At 47.9% G+C, this 20,717-nt stretch overlaps 1 protein-coding gene across 1 annotated transcript in view; it reads left to right on the top strand.

Annotated features, from left to right (window-relative positions):
• The window catches only part of LOC138292885 (hepatic lectin-like), a 107,632-nt gene that overhangs the window by 39,056 nt on the left and 47,859 nt on the right, over nucleotides 1–20,717 (top strand). Inside the window, exon 4 of the mRNA XM_069231737.1 lies at nucleotides 19,412–19,462. Coding sequence (XP_069087838.1) covers nucleotides 19,412–19,462 — 51 coding nt within the window. The remainder of the gene's footprint in view (nucleotides 1–19,411; nucleotides 19,463–20,717) is intronic.

Here is a 20,717-nt window from a genome sequence, read left to right on the forward strand (position 1 = left end):
GGTTGCTTCCGGGGGCGTCGTTCTTGGTGGTGGCGGTGTGGGTCCGTAGGCAGGTGAAGCGGCAGTTGCTGCAGGTGAAGGGTCCGTGGGTACGTTTGGGGGTGGCGCGGTAGCAGCCCGGCGGGCGGCCGGGGTTGAGGTTGGCGAGGGTGGCGGAGTCATAGGTCAAGCGGGGGGCGCGGGGGCCAGGGGTTCGGGCGCTAGGCGCGGTCCAGGAGCGGACGGGCGCAGACGGGCTTGCCTTAGGCGCGCCTTCGGCGCGCCAGCGGCACGCCCGCTGCGCGCGGCCGCCATTTAAGGGGTAGGTGGGGAGGCGGGGTCAGCTGGGAGGCGGGAGGTGGGCGGGCAGGGGAGCTGGAAGCGGCAAAAAAGAGCGGCAAAAAAGAGCGGCAAAAAACGGCGGGAAAAGCGCGGTAGGAGCGGCGGGAAAGCGGCAAGACGGCGAAAAGGGAACAAGAGCCTACTAAAATCTACTAAAAAGGAGGGGCTGAGAGGGGAGGACGGCGCACGGCACTCGGGGGCACACGCACGGGATACAAGGAGAGAAAAGGGGAATTTCAGTCACTCGAGGGCACACGCATGGGATACAAGGAGAGAAAAGGGATTTCAGTCAGCACCAGCACAAGCTCAAGCACTCGGGGTACACGGGCAAGAAGGGGGGAGCACACTCACAGGAGAGGAAGGCAGTCAGGGACTGGAGGCGCTGCGTGAGCAGGGGAGCGACCTACCCGAGGGTCAGTGGTCGCTACCTCTGCCTCGCAGCGGCCGCCATTTAAGGGGTAGGTGGGGAGGCGGGGTCAGCTGGGAGGCGGGAGGTGGGCGGGCAGGGGAGCTGGAAGCGGCAAAAAAGAGCGGCAAAAAAGAGCGGCAAAAGACGGCGGGAAAAGCGCGGTAGGAGCGGCGGGAAAGCGGCAAGACGGCGAAAAGGGAACAAGGCCTACTAAAATCTACTAAAAAGGAGGGGCTGAGAGGGGAGGACGGCGCACGGCACTCGGGGGCACACGCACGGGATACAAGGAGAGAAAAGGGGAATTTCAGTCACTCGAGGGCACACGCATGGGATACAAGGAGAGAAAAGGGATTTCAGTCAGCACCAGCACAAGCTCAAGCACTCGGGGTACACGGGCAAGAAGGGGGGAGCACACTCACAGGAGAGGAAGGCAGTCAGGGACTGGAGGCGCTGCGTGAGCAGGGGAGCGACCTACCCGAGGGTCAGTGGTCGCTACCTCTGCCTCGCAGCGGCCGCCATTTAAGGGGTAGGTGGGGAGGCGGGGTCAGCTGGGAGGCGGGAGGTGGGCGGGCAGGGGAGCTGGAAGCGGCAAAAAAGAGCGGCAAAAAAGAGCGGCAAAAAACGGCGGGAAAAGCGCGGTAGGAGCGGCGGGAAAGCGGCAAGACGGCGAAAAGGGAACAAGAGCCTACTAAAATCTACTAAAAAGGAGGGGCTGAGAGGGGAGGACGGCGCACGGCACTCGGGGGCACACGCACGGGATACAAGGAGAGAAAAGGGGAATTTCAGTCACTCGAGGGCACACGCATGGGATACAAGGAGAGAAAAGGGATTTCAGTCAGCACCAGCACAAGCTCAAGCACTCGGGGTACACGGGCAAGAAGGGGGGAGCACACTCACAGGAGAGGAAGGCAGTCAGGGACTGGAGGCGCTGCGTGAGCAGGGGAGCGACCTACCCGAGGGTCAGTGGTCGCTACCTCTGCCTCGCAGCGGCCGCCATTTAAGGGGTAGGTGGGGAGGCGGGGTCAGCTGGGAGGCGGGAGGTGGGCGGGCAGGGGAGCTGGAAGCGGCAAAAAAGAGCGGCAAAAAAGAGCGGCAAAAAACGGCGGGAAAAGCGCGGTAGGAGCGGCAGGAAAGCGGCAAGACGGCGAAAAGGGAACAAGAGCCTACTAAAATCTACTAAAAAGGAGGGGCTGAGAGGGGAGGACGGCGCACGGCACTCGGGGGCACACGCACGGGATACAAGGAGAGAAAAGGGGAATTTCAGTCACTCGAGGGCACACGCATGGGATACAAGGAGAGAAAAGGGATTTCAGTCAGCACCAGCACAAGCTCAAGCACTCGGGGTACACGGGCAAGAAGGGGGGAGCACACTCACAGGAGAGGAAGGCAGTCAGGGACTGGAGGCGCTGCGTGAGCAGGGGAGCGACCTACCCGAGGGTCAGTGGTCGCTAACTCTGCCTCGCAGCGGCCGCCATTTAAGGGGTAGGTGGGGAGGCGGGGTCAGCTGGGAGGCGGGAGGTGGGCAGGCAGGGGAGCTGGAAGCGGCAAAAAAGAGCGGCAAAAAACGGCGGGAAAAGCGCGGTAGGAGCGGCGGGAAAGCGGCAAGACGGCGAAAAGGGAACAAGAGCCTACTAAAATCTACTAAAAGGAGGGGCTGAGAGGGGAGGACGGCGCACGGCACTCGGGGGCACACGCACGGGATACAAGGAGAGAAAAGGGGAATTTCAGTCACTCGAGGGCACACGCATGGGATACAAGGAGAGAAAAGGGATTTCAGTCAGCACCAGCACAAGCTCAAGCACTCGGGGTACACGGGCAAGAAGGGGGGAGCACACTCACAGGAGAGGAAGGCAGTCAGGGACTGGAGGCGCTGCGTGAGCAGGGGAGCGACCTACCCGAGGGTCAGTGGTCGCTACCTCTGCCTCGCAGCGGCCGCCATTTAAGGGGTAGGTGGGGAGGCGGGGTCAGCTGGGAGGCGGGAGGTGGGCGGGCAGGGGAGCTGGAAGCGGCAAAAAAGAGCGGCAAAAAAGAGCGGCAAAAAACGGCGGGAAAAGCGCGGTAGGAGCGGCGGGAAAGCGGCAAGACGGCGAAAAGGGAACAAGAGCCTACTAAAATCTACTAAAAAGGAGGGGCTGAGAGGGGAGGACGGCGCACGGCACTCGGGGGCACACGCACGGGATACAAGGAGAGAAAAGGGGAATTTCAGTCACTCGAGGGCACACGCATGGGATACAAGGAGAGAAAAGGGATTTCAGTCAGCACCAGCACAAGCTCAAGCACTCGGGGTACACGGGCAAGAAGGGGGGAGCACACTCACAGGAGAGGAAGGCAGTCAGGGACTGGAGGCGCTGCGTGAGCAGGGGAGCGACCTACCCGAGGGATTGGAGTAGGGTGCACTGAACTGAGGTATGGTGGAGTGGATTGGATTGGGATAGAGTGGGGTGGATTGGAGTAGAGTGTGGTGGATTGTAGTGAGTGGGGTGGATTACGTTGGGGTGGATTGAAATGGGGTGTGGTGAATGGGATTGGGGTGGATTGGATTAGGGTGTGGTGGGCTTCAGTGGGATGGATTGGATTGGAGTGGGTGTGTTGGATTGGAGTGGGGTGGATTGCAGTGGGGTGGGGTGGATTGCATTGAGGTGGGGTGTATTGGAGTAGGGTGGGCTGAACTGGGTTGGGTGGGGTGGATTGGAGTGAGGTGGATTGAATTGGATTGGCATAGGGTGGATTGGATTGGGTAGGCTGGATGGGTTGGATTTTGATTGGAGTGTATTGAACTAAACAGGGATGGGCTGGATTGAATTGGGTTAAAGTAGAGTGGATTGGAGTGAAGTGATGTGTGGTGGACTGGAGTGAAATTAGGTGGGGTGGATTGAAATTGGGTGGGGTGGATTGAGATGGGGTGGACTAGAGGGAGTGAATTGGGGTGGGGTAGATAGGGGTGGGGTGGATTGGTGCGGGTGGATTGGGTTGCATTGCATTGGAGTGGTTGGATTGGATTGGAGTGGGGTGGACTGGACTGGAGTGGATTGGGGTGGGTGGGGAAGATTGGATTGAGGTGAGGTGTACTGCATTTGCATTTAACTCATGGGGCAGAATAAATTAAGAAAACTTTTGAGCAGCCTTTCAGGACCATACGAAAGTGCGATGTGTCTAGATAAAAGTCAGTAGTAGTAGTAGTAGAAGTCTTTATTCGGTTTTAAGTAAAAACCATAAAAGTACATAGGCTAAAAGACATAAAGACAATATGTACATTTTTTATATTTAAATAAATAAAATCACAGTTTCGAAAGGTGGAGGAAACCTACTCATATTCGTGAATTTCCTTGCTTAAGGTTTGCTGAAAGCAATCCGTTAAAAAGTCATAATTTTTATCATATATATTACAGTATGCAATGAAACTAAAGTGCAATATGCAATGGATGTCTGCAACTTTATAAAAAGCAAATGAGAGAATTAACAATTAATCACTAGTTTACAAAAGAAGTCTCAGGTATGAGTAGAAATTATCCGCCCGTTACAACTGATTTCTAGAACCTGAGCTGCTTATTCAAGTATATCAGATCTCATTCAGAAGGGCTGCACTTTTACTTATCATGAGATGGCATATACTTGCATCTAAGTTGCCCTGCGTACAACAAATATCAAGATAATCACTGGTTTTGCGTGCAGTGATATCACTTCCGAGGATTCTAATAGTAGGCCTCATTTGCCTTACCGACAGAAAACGGCAAATCGGAGCTAGCCAGGATCTTCTATTCACAGCATATCTAGGGCAGAGGAACAGAAAGTGCTCTTCTGTTTCAGGGCTGTCTTAGCAGAATGGACAAAGTGGCAAAATATTTTGGCTGTTCCATCCGCAACGAAAACCAATACGTGGCAAAATGCCATATCTAAATTGTAGGTATAAGGATTTCGCTTGGGGAGGTTCGATCTGATTCATGAACACCTCACAGTATATATCGACCTTGAACTTCAAAAACCTACCTGTTAAATCTCCCCACTGTGCTATGGTTCAGCCATAGGCCACAAATATGGAGCCGGCAACTCTTCTTAAGGGACACCAAGGTCTTTTTTTAATACTAAGGGAATTAGACCACAGTTCACACATGCCAAGACTAATTAGCCATGTTTTAACATATTTTAACCAAGGGATGCTCCCTTTGCTGTCGAGTGCCATTACTTCGAGAAATGAATCTCGCATGGGAAGTGGAGAGTTGTTGTGCCAGACTCGTATCCAGTGAGCTAGGGGTCTGAATGTTTCCACATGTACGATATTTTGGAGACGAAGATCCAAACATTTTGGGGTTAAGGGTGCATTTCGAGGTAGACCCAAAATAATCTAATAAACATGTTCTCTGTTTTTTCAATCACCCCTAGATTCTGAGAACGCCCAGATCTCTGCACCATATAGTGCAATGCCATGAATTTCGTCTTATTGACGTTAACCTCTAAACCAAGAGTCAGAGCTAAAATGCTGATGGGTAAGCTGGCAGTTAGTAATGTGTGCAGTCCAAACTAGTGTGTTAGTGAACCTTACACCTAAATAAACAAATTCCTTAGCTTGCTCTAGGAAGGTATCACCTAGCTTCACCTTACCTCTGAACGAATTGTGTGGATTAAACACCATGAATTTCGTCTCGTTGACATTAACCACTAAACCAAGTTCATCACATGCAGCTGAAAATCTGTTTAATACATTTCGGAGCCCCATCGGTGTTCTAGAGTAGTGTATCATCCACGAACATTAAAGATGGAACATGGCTACCAGCAATCTTGGGAGGGTCCCCATTATAATCATGCAGGGGCTCTATTAGCCCATTAATGTATAAGGTGAACAGGGTTGGGGCCAAGAAACACCCATGCATCACCCTTTGGCCACCTTAATGGGTTTACTGCGCTCACAATTTTGTCCCCATCTTATCTGGGTGTAATTCCCCCGTGAAGCCTAATTGTCATTTGTTAAAGGTAGTTTGGAACACCTGACTGCTCTAGAACTGCTCACATTTTCTCTCTGGGGATAAGATCAAAGCGGTGCATAAGTCTATGAATACGACGTATACGTGTTCTTTTTTGATCACCACATATTTCCATAAAATTATTAGAAACCTGAATAACTGATCATTAGTACCTACGTTTTCTTTAAAACCAGCCTGAAGGAAAGTGATGATCTCATTTCCTTAATCCAATCCTGTAATCTTGCCAGCAAATGCCTGCAGAACAGTTTTTGCATTATGTCTATTGGGCTAAAAGGCCTGTAGTTCACAGGATCACTTTTGTCCCCCTTTTTATATACTGGCACCACCTTCACACCTGACCAGGAGTCAGGCACTTGTGCTTCTTTTATTTTAAGATGCATTGCATTAAAACAAAAGTTGAGGATGACACTCCATACTTCCGATTCAGAGAGGAAAAGGTCACCTAAAATTTTGTCTAGTCTGGGTGCCTTTCCTCTCTGTAGAGCAGAAAGGCTAGCTTGATTTACTCTAAAGTGAAATCAATAGAGCCATTTGCGCCTGCACTTAGTAAATCATCTACCCCCAGTGCCGTGGTATTGTTTCCAGCATAAAGTGTACTAAAATGGTTTACGCAAGACTGTGGTTGAGTATAATAGTCTTCATCTGTAATCTGTCTCTGGGTTCCCCTAGCCACATTGTGTCAGAACTGCTTACTATCCTTGGTTTTAGCTGCAATAGATTGGTCTCTCCATTCGCATTATTCCCAGTCTCTTTTAGATCCTTTTTGTGCCTTAGTATATTGGTTCTTTTTGAGAACCACTGTATATTTACATCATGAGTTTATGTCTCCCATCAAATCTTTCCTTGCTGCCTGACAAGACTTGGTAAACCACTCAGCTTTATTATTATATTTGGCAGTGTACTTCACTTTTTTATTTAAAAAAGTGTCTAATCATTTCCATTAACTCAGTGTAAGTGTTTAAAATAAATTGTGCCTCACCTTCTTGTTTTCTCAGAGCTACAAGTGCTTGCGTTACTATAGCATATATCTGGGCAATAGTTCTTGGTTTCCCTCTATCTTGGGCCATTTAATCCTTCTTCCATTATTATTAGTAACTATTGGGTATGCCTTGTTCTCTCACTAATTTATCTTTAGAGGCAATACACATGTGGACCAAGTCCAATGCAAGGCATTATGATCACTATCTTGCATTTCAATTATCTTCATATCACTCATGTATCGCCACAACAGTAAATCGAATAAAACATAGTCAATTCTCAGGGACAATTGGCCCTCTTAAACATGTTTTTTAGATTCTTATCTGAGTTTGAGCATCCATTGCAAACTTGTAAACTGTGCTTAAGTGTGAATGAGGCAATCTGAATAGCACCTTCCAACTAAAAGATGGACTAGCATGGCACACACAAGGAATTCCCCACTCCCCGTCCTCTTCCTCTAAAACGTTTGCCAACAGCTCAGAAGGTTCATATGTTGTGTTTAAATCTCCTGCCAGCAGTAGGAGATTGTGACCCTCTTCCCTTTCTAGAAAGTTGTTACAGCTGGGGAATCCTGATGCTGTGTAGGAAATCTATTGTAGATATTAACTACAAAGGCGGATTGTTTTCCCTTAGTGTTTACTACATTAACAACCAATAAGTCTCTGAAATTCCCAGTCATTTTTTAAGGGTGCAAAGTAAATTGATGTTGACCCAGATGATAAGACCCCCTACCAGTTGCTCCATTGGTGAAGGAGATGCTTCAATAGTGAAATTAGTGAACCCCACTCTATGGACTACAGTCGTCGCCAGGGCTTTTGAAAGAGGCATACATCAACACCATCTATAAACTTCCCCAGTCCTCACAATTGAGCTTGATCTTAATACTGGCCAAATTCCAGGAGAGAAACCTTAGCTTCCCAGTGTCCACAGGCGAGGGGGGCTGTATAATTTCTCTGAGTTGACTCCTCATTTTTTTACATAGAAATTACCTCCACACCACACAACCCTTGTTAATGTGAGAAACTATTATTTCAGATGGAGAGGGGCATTCATCTACTCCCATCAAAGTTCCAAAGTATTGTGTTCCCTTGTTCGCTGACTCTGACCTTGCAACAAAAGGGGAGTCGCAATGGTATCAGTCCAAGTGTTCCAAGGTAGCTAAAGGTTCAAAGGGGTTGTGTGTTGGAACAGCATATGTTAAATTATTCCAATTACGCTGGATTTTAATTGTTTGCACCTGATAACATGGAGGGCCTATAAAAATACCCACGCGGAACCGTCTGAATACAGCTCATGGGTTGAAGGGAACAGTGTGAATTAAGGGAACTAAGGAGGAATTTCACTAGTGGAGGAGTTTTTAAAACTTATGATCACAATCACGTTTCCTCCTTTGACCCGGGCCAATCCAAGGGGTTCTCCTGACCATTTTTTATTTCTGTCTGTAGGCCCAGACCCCCCCACCGCTACTTGGGATCTTAACCAGTTCATTGTTTTGTTCTCTAGGCCGTAAAAGTCCTCTTTTATACAAGTATCAGGACATTCGTCAATACCAAAACATAAGAAGGAGGGAGTTGTGAAAATGAAGAACATTTTGCCTCCTCTTTAGTGACTGTTTCTCCCATCAGCCTACCCTTTCCTTTGCCATTAGACATTCCGCTTTCTTTGCAGCTCGATCAGGCTCCACAATAATGGTAACTGGCCCACAGACGTTTGATGGAATAACTTGCTCAGGAGCACGAGGGAGAGACCCTCTATGGCTGTGGTTCTTCTGCGTAAGCTATTGTTTGATGTATTGAGAGAGATTGTATTAGGTGGAGAACTTGCGCAGAAAACAGCTTGTGAAGATATGGTTGAATTATAGCCAGGATGGCGCGTACCCAAACAATTTAATTTGTCTTCTATTGCCTCTAAGCAAGTAAATATAGAGGCATATTTATACTTGTTTTGCGCCAAATTTGCGTAGTTTTGTTTTACGCAAATTTGGTGCAAAACTAACTTCATATATATACTTTGGTGCTACATCCGTCTAGCGCCAAAGTTATGGAGTTAAAGTCATTTTTGGGACGTGGAAACCTACCTCGCGTCAATGAGATGCAAGTTAGGCGTTCCTGTGCAAAAAATGACTCTATGGCCTTAGCGTCATATTTATCCCTATGTGCTAAAACTTGCTTTGCACCATTATTTAACGCCTGGGTCAGGGCAGGCGTTAGGGGACCTGTGGGACTATTTCCATGGTGGAACACCATGGAATAAGCCCACAGGTGCCCTTCCCAGGCACCCAGGGATACCCCCACCCACACAAGAGGGACAGAAGAGGATGGGGGGCCCCATCCCAGGTAGGTATAGGTAAGTACAGGTAAGTATTATTATTTTCATTTTAAGTGCCATTGAGGGCCATGAAATGGGCCCCCCTACATGGGACTGGGTGATATGGCCATGCCGAGGGGACCCTGGCCCCCTTTGCTCGCCATTGGGGTGGTGGGCATGACTCCCTTCTTTTCTAAGACAGGAGTCATGTGGTATGGATGGTTTTGCATCAGAAAATGACGCTAGACTGGTTAGAGTCATTTTTTTTTTACTCTAACCTGCCAAACGTCATTTTTTGGTGCAAAACCCCCTTCTCCCATACTGCCACCTCCACCCGGCTAACGTCTTTTTTTTTAACGATAGCTTACCCTTTGCGCCGGTTGCATCATTCCAAAAATATGGTGCCCGGCTGGTGCTCAAGAATGGTGCAAGCTGGTGCAAAACGTTTTGATGCAAAACTCCAATAGTGCAGTTTTGCACCAAAAAGTATAAATATGCCCCATAGAGTCAAGTATTCTCCAAGAAAGTCTTGAAATCACTTCAGATATTTTTTAGTTGGGTCGAAAGGGAATTCCCTGCAGTTATGTCCTTGCCAGACTGTGGGGAGGACTGTGTTTCAAGATTTGAATTTATGGTCTCTTAGACTTAGACTCATGGACGGCCTTCTTCCTTTTTGCCACCTGGCTTCTAGTTTTGGGGCCATTGTGTTGAGATGTAATTAATGCCGCTGGTGATACGGGCAGTGGAGCATTGGTGGTTGCTGGGCCTAGAGGTAGAAAAGGGCTCAGACCCCGCTCAACAGCGGGAGGTATAGTTCGAGCGTTGAGGCTTGGATTTAAATCCTCCAGCAGAACTTAAGAGAAGTAGTGGAGGGGAGTGATAGATGTCACTTGTTGCGCTGAATTTCTTTGTCAATAGACCCAACCGCCCTCTTTTAAAAAACATCAAGTGTATACCCTTGACCCTCTGTAGGTACTGCTGTGATTTTGCATTTGACCATCTCAGAAAAATGTCACTGGAAGGTGAAGAAAGTTTAAAAGTACCTTATGTTTGTAGTGTTGCACCAGTGATGTAACTGGTCACTGGCACTACCAATGTCTAGCATCAGTTTAGAGGAGCGGTCAGCCTGCCTACCCGTATAGTACAACTGTAAACTGACCCTGTTGGTCACGTGGGAAAAGGATTAAATAAAGACAAGCCAGTGGGCGGAGGGAGAGTGACAAGAGGTTACAGAGTGGAATGGAACTCCACCGCTGACCGGTGGTTCACATACAATCCAGTGTGTTGTAATTATTTTTCCACGCGCAGCACGCCGTGCACTAAAGATTAATACCTCTCGACACCACATTTAGCGACAAGGGTCCAAAGTCACCCACCTGCCACCACACCTTCGGTGGTTGCACCTACCTCCCCATGCAGTGCTTGTGCCACATGGTCTCAGCCTCCACTGCCCTCCGCCGCCGTGCAACACCCAAGGCGGGGAGGGTTTAGAGCCAGTTTTCCGACCGACGGCATCAGCGCCTTCGCTGCTTCAAGAGGCCCCGCCCCCCCGGGCCCGTGTCCAGCACAGTGCACCTGTAGGCCCGTCGATGCGGGGCGCGACTGCAGGACTCCAGGCGAGTTGCGCTGTTCCAGCAGCTGATTGCTCACGCTGCTTGGGCGAATAAGAAGCGACTACATGGCATTGATAAACCTGTAACAGACAAAAGCACATTCATCACGCTGTTCGAACACTCTGACAGTTAGAAACAGTAGATTCCACACTCTGCAAAAGTGTGTATAAAATTGTGTGTCTCCCTGCCCAAGGCACCCAGGACTTCTGCGTTCGCTGCACAAGTAAGGTGTTTCATACCTCTGCACTGGGGCACTCAAACAAAATATATTACATTTACATTCATAAGACACCAAGGAAGTGGTTACACAGCTCAGTAAGGATCCCCTGTAGCCCCCTCCACAGCACTGCTACAGCCACACAATTTGCCAACTCACACCTAGAATCTGCCAACATGTCAAACATTCCTCCCAGTTGAACCGTTTGTTGTTGAGGGTGCCCCATATGTGCAAGCGTCCAGATGGAAGGACTCAGTGGAACGGGCCCTACTCTTCTTCTAGGCCACCAAGGTAGAAAATGCCCAGAAGAGAGCCATTTTATTACACCTGGGTGGGAAAGAAATCTACAAAATCTCAAAGAATCTTATGGAGGCCACCCCCAAGATGCACATGAGCTTCATAGGAGCCCTTAAAATGCACTTCGAGCCCATGGCCAACAAGGATTATGAACAAATCATTTCCCAGCAAGCCCACCATCAAGCCGAAGAATCGATTGACTCCTTTCACATGCGTTTAAATGAACTGGACAACACCTGCAACTTTGCAGATGAGACTGAAGAAATAAGAGGTCAAATTATCTAAGAGTGTGCATCAGTGAAGCTGAGAGAAAGAATTCTTGAAGAGTCTGGGAGGTCACTGCCAGACATCCTCACGATGGGGCACACTAAGGAACTCTCCAAAGCGAGAGTGTCCCACATGGAAGCAGCAGTCCAAAGACCGGTGAAGGAAGAGCCACTCAACGTGGTAATGCCATCCCCCAGCAAGGCGAGACCAAAGAACACCGGAAGAACACTAATGCTCTGCGGATACTGTGGGGGGCACCCTTTGACTGCCCGGCACGAGGAAAAAGATGTGCATGGTGTGGAAAAGTGAACCACTTTGTAAAAGTGTGTAGATCCAGCAAACCACAATTAGAAAGCACTACTGTCAATGCTGCGGTGAGCCAACCACAGGGAAGCAGTGACATTGATGACAACGACACTGAAGAACACATCATCCACTCTCTTTTTCACAGTGGGTGCAGCTAGCCAACCATCAAAACAGCTCCCGCGATGTCAAATACAAGTCGGTGAACATCCCACTCTTGCTGTCGTGGACACAGGAGCTTCAGTCAACATCTTAGTGGCAGACACCTATCGCCAGATGAGCCCTGGCCTGAAAGCTGCCAATGTGAGAGTCTATGCCTAGGGTCAGGACACATCTCTTGCACTCAAAGGCCAATTTGAGACGTCGATCACTTATGGACCATGCTCAATTCGTCCACCTGTGTAAGTGGCAGAAGGGGGACAAGGGATGCTGATAGGATGCCAAACAGCCAAAGCCCTAGGCCTTGTCACATTTGCGTTTGGGATACACCAAGAATGACATCTTATAACAATTCAAAGCAGTGTTCAACGGCATAAGCTGCCCTTGTTACAAAGAAATACAGCTGCATATAGATTGGTCAGTACAGCCAGTGGCGCTCCGACATCAACGCATTGCGTTCCACCCCAGACAGCATATGGAGAAGAAGCTGGAACAACTTGAAACTGCAGGAATCATCAAAAGGGTCTCCGGACCCACAGCGTGGGTATCGCCAATTGTTGTTGCACAGAAACCGAAGCAACCCGGGGCAGTGCCTATTTGTGTAGACATGCTCCTCCCCAATGTCGCCATCAAGCGCGAGCTGCACCTGACCCCGACAATTGACGATTTGATCAGTGAACTAAATTGGGCCTGCTGGTTCTCCAAGTTAGACACCAGCTAGTCCTTGTGGAGGAATTGCGATATATCAGGCCATTTTCGATTCATTTAGGGCTCAGAGGCCACAAGAAACTCAACTTCGGCATATCCAGCATTGCCGAAGTATTTCAGAATATGATTCATGAACTCCTAGCAGACCTTCCCGGAGTCATATATGTCAGTGATGATATTTTAGTTCACTCCAAAACCATTACAGGGCATCATGACCGGCTCCGTGGAGCGATCCAACGGATAAAAGACTCAGGGTTGACTCTCCATCGTCAAAAGTGTGAGTTTATCACACAGAAGATCCAATTTTTGGGGTATGTATTCTCTTTAGAAGGGATAGCGCCAAACCCTAGCAAGGTACAAGACATTATTGCCCATATTTATACTTTTTAAGCACTGCATTTGCGTCATTTTTTGACGCAAAAACGGCGCAAACTTGCAAAATACAATTGTACTTTGTAAGTTTGCGCCGTTTTTGCGTCGAAAAGAGGCGCAATGCGGCGCTAAAAAGTATAAATATGGGCCTAAGGTTGCTCCTCCACCCACCACTGTCACCGAAATACGACGTTTCCTTGGTATGGTCAACTACTGTGGCCGTTTCATCAGTGACCTTTCGTCATTGAATCAACCCCTCTGAGTTTTGACAGAGTCAGCTGAGCCGTGGGTCTGGGGGCCTGCTCAACAAGCAGCCTTCGTAGCAACTAAAAATGCCTTATCAGGAGACACCATTCTTCGATACTTTGACCCTCGGAAGGAAACCAAAATTGCAGTTGATGCTGGTCCAAAGGGGTTAGGAGCAGTGTTGCTCCAGAGACAAGAGAATCAGCAGTGGTTGCCGGTAGCTCTTGCGAGTAGGTCACTAAAGGACACGGAACAGCCATATTCGCAAATTGGAAAAGAGGCAATTGCAGTGCACTGGGGATGCAAACTCTTCCATCTCTATGTGTACGGACAACCATTTGTAGTGACCACGGACCACAAGCCCCTGTTTAATGAGACTGCCTCCAAGCCACCTCCAAGAATCGAAAAATGGTTACTCCAGCTGCAAGACTATAGGTGTTGTCTGGAGTACCGCCCAGGCTCTGACAACCCAGCGGACTACCTATCCCGTCACCCTCGGGAAGCCACCCCAGAGGAACAGCATGACACTCACGAAGTTGAGGAGTATGTGCGGTATGTATCTGATAGGTCATGACCACTACAAGCGACACAAAGCAACCAGTGGCATGTGGTGAGAAAACACATGTCTGTGCTTACGCCTGAATCAAAGCAAATATTAGAGGACTTGTATCATGTTAGGCAAGAGCTGGCGGTTGCCCTGATGGATGTTTATTGAGAGGTCATCGCCTAGTTGTTCCGTCTTCCCTTGCAGATGAAGTGGTTCAAATTACCCATCACAGAAACCAAGGGATGATGAAGACCAAGAATAGATTGCGACCCGAAGTCTGGTTCCCCCTAAAGGACAGAAAGGTCAAGCAGATTGTGCGCATATATGAATGGTGTCAAACATCAGGAGAACCCAGCAGACCTGCTCCGATAGAGACTGAGGTCGAGCCTCAACAACCCTGGGTATCCGTGATAGACTTTGGTAGCATTCCTGACGGAAGGCACACATTAGTGATGATTGACGATTACTCTAAGTTCCCCGAAGTCGAAATAATCTCTGCTCTGACGGCTGAGTCGGTGATTCCCAATATTGAGAAGATTCTTGCTACTCATGGTTTCATCACTGAGCTGAGGGCAGATAATGGCCCTCCATTTCAGAGCCAGGAAATATTGTTGTATCTTAAGTCCCTTGGCATTCGACATGGAAAGATCACACTCCGCTGGCCACAGGCGAACGAAGAAGTTGAAAGCTTTATGAGGACATTGAACAAAGTCATCCGTATCGCCTTTGCTGTTAGACAACCAGTGAAACATGCCATATATTCTTTAGTGAGGAATTATCGGCAGACTCCTCATTCCACCACTGGGCAAGCCCCCGCTCATGTGACACTAAGGAGGGTCGTGGCTGACTCCCTACCTCATCATCGTAACTGGAAACCTGGGACCATAGACGATCTACGGGTACAAAACAAATGAATGAAGGGGAACCGACAGGCTAGTCGCCGTCGTCATGCGAAGACTTCAAATCTAGGGGTAGGAAACACAGTGTTATTGAAGACGCAGTCACCACGGAGCAAGTTTTGTTTGCCATATGGCCAGAACCCATGGGTCATTGTGCATAGACATGGGACTATGGTCATAGCCCGAAGAGGGCAATCACCCGGAATGTCTCCATGTTCAAGAGATTTTACCCCCCCACCAGCACTAGATGGAGTTTCGACGGGGATCGGTAGTGGATGGTGATCAAGATTCTATCCATGGTTTGAGTAGTGACCCATTGGTCTCCCAGGGTACTCCCATGTCAGCCTTCGACACCTCTGAAGCTAACCAATGCACTGAGACATTCCCAGGTGGTCTGGAAGCTGGTGTCAGCACTGACAGGTCCGTTTGCACCAGATACTCTTTAAGGAGTAATCCAGCTCCGTCCCAGAAGCTATGGGATCATCTAGTGTGAACTAGAATGTGAAGTTATGCTGTTGCCCGACAGTCATTTAAATTGCCTGTTTGCTATTTTTCTTTGTTGGGGGGAATGTAGTGTTGCGCCAGTTATGTAACTGGCCGTGGGCACTACCAATGTCTAGCATCAGTTTAGAGGGGCGGTCAGCCTGCCTCCCCTCGTATATTACAATGGTAAACTGACCCTGTTGGTCATGTGGGAAAAGGATTAAATGAAGACAGGTCAGTGGGCGGAAGGAGAGTGACGAGAGGTAATGGAGTGGAATGGAACTCCCCCGCTGACCGGTGCTTCACATATAATCCAGTGTGTGGTAATTATTTCGCCGCGCGCAACACGCCGTGTGCTAAATGTTAACACCTCTCGACACCACAATGTTCAATAAAAGAGGGGTGGCCCAACCCAGCCTCCTCTGGGCGATGACAGATGCAGCGCCATGGGATGAGGTGTAGTGTTATAAGCACTTCAGTGGTGCGGGAGTGCTATGTCAAGCCCCTCCTTCTGGACTGATGGACAGTGATGCAGCCTCGACTCCAAGTCCTGTATAGACCTCCTCGTCCACAACACGAGTTGTCATTATAGGCACCATCCACGCGCTGGTATAAAACATGTTATGACTGCCTAATGCAAGTACTTCATTAGATCAATCTGACCCATCGTGCTAAATATCAAGAGCAAGGTTAGGTCTGAAGCACTGGTATATTAGCAACCACCTTAAATAGCCGTTGCATTTTGCCAAAGGGACAGAAATATGTCAGGAACATTTTGAGCATTTGAGCACCATTTCAGAACTGTACAAAAGTGTAAAGTGCCTTTATAAAGTCATTAGAGGTGATATTCGTGGACGGAAATTGCATGTGGTCAAAAATACAAAAAAAAACAATGCGGGTGCTACCAAGAGGGTTGCCTCCAATGGTTGTCTCATATGTCTTGTGACGTGTGTGCCTATCATATACAAGTAGTTCCTTTCTGGGGTTCCGGCAAGGGATATCCAGCTGAAGGTGGTCAGATATAACATTCATTTAGGCGGTCACCTACTATGGAGTACTATCTAGCCATTCTAGCTAATTCCATTGGAACGTCATACGTGTAGGCATAAGTGACTGCTGTCCTACAAGACCTTAGCCCATGCTTCAGGAATAAAGGCCTTGGTAAAATGCGCCTATCACTTCATCATAGGGCAACAACATAATAGGTGGCTCAGTGATTCTGCAACATAGGTGCACAAACAACACCGCTGCTGACTCCTGCTCTGAATTCCCATAAAAGTAATGCCAACTGTCTATATAGTACATGTTTTAGCGCTGTCCTGCTCTTTATTTACTGCTGATGGACTGCTGCCTTGTATGATTGAAGCAAGCCTGGAGCCCCCATACTGGTCATTCTTGCAAGTCCAGGGCTTTGGACAGTTGCCTTCCTTGTGTTTCTTAAAATGCACTTCAGTTGCTGTTGTGATACAGCTGTATGTTTTATGAGTCCAGGTTTCAAGTTCAGAGTGTGACTTGTAAGTATTTTGAACAGGGGTTTGATTCTTCTTTAAAAATGGCCTGAAACACACATTTCATTGTACCTTCTTTTGCAGATGCAGCCTGATGGTAATGTTTTCCAATAGCCATTATGCACAGAGTGTCCTTTCTCAGCAACTCAAACTCCAGGCACAATAGGGCTCGCAGGTGTTTTTTGGCAAACAAAATTATTTTCTGTATAAGGCTGAACGGCACAGCTCAAGGATATTCAGTAGCATCCTATGAAAGACAAGATGACCATAGATTATAGCTGGTAGAAGTTTAGCCCGGATTGCTATTCAAATTCCTTCCGTGGTATGTTTGTACAAGTTGCGATGGAGTTTTGCCAGTGCAAATGTTTTTTTTACTGCCTTTTCTTCTATTTCCTTGGACTTTACATACTCATGTCAGGCAGATTTATGACCAAATTGTTATATTTGCTAGTTGCTATTATATTGAGCGGTCCCTGGCTCCATCTATATTGATATCTTTGGTGCGCTGTCCAAAGACAAGAACCTTAGTTTTTGTGGCGTTATCGGTTAGGCAGTTCTTGGTGTTGCATTAATAAAATGTGCTCAATGCCCTCTACATCCCAATGCCGGTAATTGGCATTTTGTATAATCAGTAGTTTTTATGACCTGATTTTTGCTAGACACAAGTTCCCTTTTTGCCAGCCCTAAATCAGCAGTATAAAGGTTAAACAGCATGGGTGCTATTACACAAAACTGCTTTAGTCCTTTGTTTGTGTTTATTTTTGTAGAAGCTTGGGTTTAGGACAGTTTGATCTGGGCCCAAGTGTCCGTGTATATAGTAATTATTGCATTTAATAGATTTTTTTGGTATCCTCCACTTGGCGAGCTTTGTCTGTAGAATGTTGTGGTCAATGCCGTCAAACGCAGTGCAGTAGTCTACGAAGCATGCGTATAATGGACTTGACCCTTTTTTCACAGCTTTACTCGCCACACAGGACAGGGCAGTTATGTTTGTTGTCCATGGTGACATCTTTGGGGGGAACCCTGTCTGATAGTATGGGATAATATTGTTGTATATTACCAGTTTCCACAATAGTACTTTTGTAAAGGCTTTTCCCTCCACGACCTGTAGGGCTATTAACCTGTATTTTTCCAATTTTGAACTGTCGCCTTTTTTATTAACTGAATGCAGAAGGGAGCCTCTCCATGATGCAGGAATAATAAATGACAGAATGTAGTCTTGGAATAGATCATGAATTTGTGATGCCCAGAAATCTGCATCTTCTACAAAGATGTTCCTGGGTAGGCCATTTAGCCCAGGTGCGCCATCTTTAGGTGTTGTTCAGAGCATTGTTTTTGTTTCCTCCGCTGTTAAGTGGATCAGTTCCTTTACATGGTCTCCTGTTTCATCTCCTGATTGTGCTTCCCAGTGGGAGAAAGACCGTTCATGCCCAACATACAAAGGGGTACATAATTTGTCCACTGATCCGGGAAACAGCATGAGGAAGAGTTGGGCACACGTCCAAACTAATTTGTCAACTACATGTTATAACTTCCTGAATTTACGTGATAGCAATGCTAATTTATGGACTGCCTCGCCATCCAGTGGAATGTACCTAACATTCATTTCACAGATTACATTTTATCTAGATTTCAGTGTTAATACTCATGCCTTAAACACAGAACGAGCCTTTTAAAGAGTTTTGTTGCTGTTAATGCATTTCATTATGTAATGTTGCAGAAGTTTAGAAAGAGTTATTGACGTCTTTGCATGGTGCTTTAGTGTTAGAAGGAGGCGCGGTCCACCTGCTAATTGTTGACTTTCTAGAACCTAGAGACTATGGGGCATATTTACAAGAAAGTTATGCATCAGCTATGATGCACCACTTTTCTTGCTTACCCTAGTGCCCCCCTAATGTCACCATGGTAGCAACGTATTTACAATAAGGTGCACCATAGTGCATGTTAGCACAATAGCGTCAAAAACGTTGATGCTATTGTGGCACATTGTTCGACTAGCGCTAAAAACTATGGCCCAATCCAGCAATGTGAGGGGAGGCCTAATGGAAACAATGAGAGCATCACTTTAACACCTGCCTTGGGCAGGCATTAAAAATGACTGGAAAAATGGTGCAATGAAATCTTGTAAATTTCACTGCGCTGTTTTCCTGGACCTCCTAACAAGGGAACACCCCCCTGCATACATTATACCTGGCGCAGGCATAATGTGGCACAAGGTGTTACAAAGCAGTGCAATGCTTGTAAATCTGGTGCTGGGAAAAGGCCTCCTTGATGCCGCCTTAGTGTAAGAAAAAATGACACTAGGGGAGCGCAAGGAGGCGCTTGTAAATATGCTCCTTTGTTTTCTAATTGGCGCTGGAACAATTTTCAGGGTGGGGGTGCTGCTATCAGTGTTACATTACATATGGATTGTTGATAATCGAAGCATCACACAAAGAACAAGTGTAGCAAATAAGCTAAGCCCATTAAGTAGGAGAGTGGTAAATTGGTGGTATCTAGCCAGTGGTGCATTTTAGAGCATTCTCATACAAATATATTGCTAAAGATTGGTCGTAGTGCACTTTTATTTAAATACAGCACATTTAATATTGAAAATACAACCAAATTTGCACAGACTTGCAGTTTCAATGATAAAACTATATAGGACACAGATTATAGATGTGCGGGCAGTGGCGTAACGCTAAATTTAAACAGGCTATCCTGCAGAATGTGATGAGAGGGACCCTGTGTCTCCCATACCCACAGATATTCATTGAGCTTGGGCTGATTCAGTTTAACCATTACCCATTCCTTTTCAGGAGAGGGCATTTCCATAATAGAGACAAGGAAATCAGCAAGCCCAAAAATAGGTGAGTGATGTTTACCAGTTTACTTCTTGCGCCTTTTGATAAATATGTATAGCTTTTGTGCAGCACTTCCTGTAGATGGGCTAGGCTAACAAACAAGTGAAAGACAGAAGGGGCAGCAAAAGAAGGTCTCTGCTCCTGATAATATCCTGTCTCACTCCGAGTCCGAGCTCTGCTAGTGGCTCAACTGTACATGCACACAGGACTTGTGACCAGTGTGCTCAGCTCTTGGGACTCAGGGCCAAGTATCAAACCAAATTGCATATGTTTTTCTACAACTAAAAAACTTTGTTTAATCAGACATATTGCTTGATAGTCACCAAATTAAGGGGCAGCTTTAAGAAAAGCGGCGCTGCACCTAATGCAGCACCACTTTCCTTGCGCCCCTTAGCACCCCACTACCGCCACCATGTGTGCACCTTAGGTAAAATACAGCGCACCATGGCGCAGGGTAGGGGGCGATAGCGTCAGAATTTCTGATGCTATTGATGTTCAGTTCAGGGTTAGCGCCAAAAATTTGGCGCTAACCCTGAACAGTACATAGGGGCCCGTTGAAAACAATGGCATGCCCCCTTTTAACGCCTGCTCTGACCAGGTGTTAAAAATACAGAAAAAAATTATACAAATAAATCTATCAGATTTCTGTGCGCCCTTTTTTTCGGCCTCCCAATGGGGGAACACCCCCTTGCATACATTATGCCTAGTGCAGACTTAGGGGGTCATTCTGACCCCCGCGGGCGGCGGGCGCCGCCCGCCTGGAGGGAGCCGCGATATGGCCGCTCCGCGGTCGAAAGACCGCGGAGGCCATTCTGGCTTTCCCGCTGGGCTGGCGGGCGACCGCCAGAAGGCCGCCCGCCAGCCCAGCGGGAAACCCCTCCCCACGAGGAAGCCGGCTCCGAATGGAGCCGGCGGAGTGGGTATGTGCGACGGGTGCAGTGGCACCCGTCGCGTATTTCAGTGTCTGCAAAGCAGACACTGAAATACGAAGTGGGGCCCTCTTACGGGGCCCCTGCAGTACCCATGCCATTGGCATGGGCACTGCAGGGGCCCCCAGGGGCCCCACAACACCCCATACCGCCAAACTGTTCCTGGCGGGCGACCCGCCAGGAACAGGATGGCGGTATGGGGTGTCAGAATCCCCATGGCAGCGAGGATTCTGAAGGACAGCGGAAAACCGGCGGGAGACCGCCGGTTTTCCTGTTCTGACCGCGGCTGAACCGCCGCGGTCAGAATGTCCTGAGGAGCACCGCCAGCCTGT

The sequence above is a fragment of the Pleurodeles waltl genome, chromosome 4_2 (genome assembly GCF_031143425.1).
Source record: "Pleurodeles waltl isolate 20211129_DDA chromosome 4_2, aPleWal1.hap1.20221129, whole genome shotgun sequence".
Taxonomy (NCBI): domain Eukaryota; kingdom Metazoa; phylum Chordata; class Amphibia; order Caudata; family Salamandridae; genus Pleurodeles; species Pleurodeles waltl.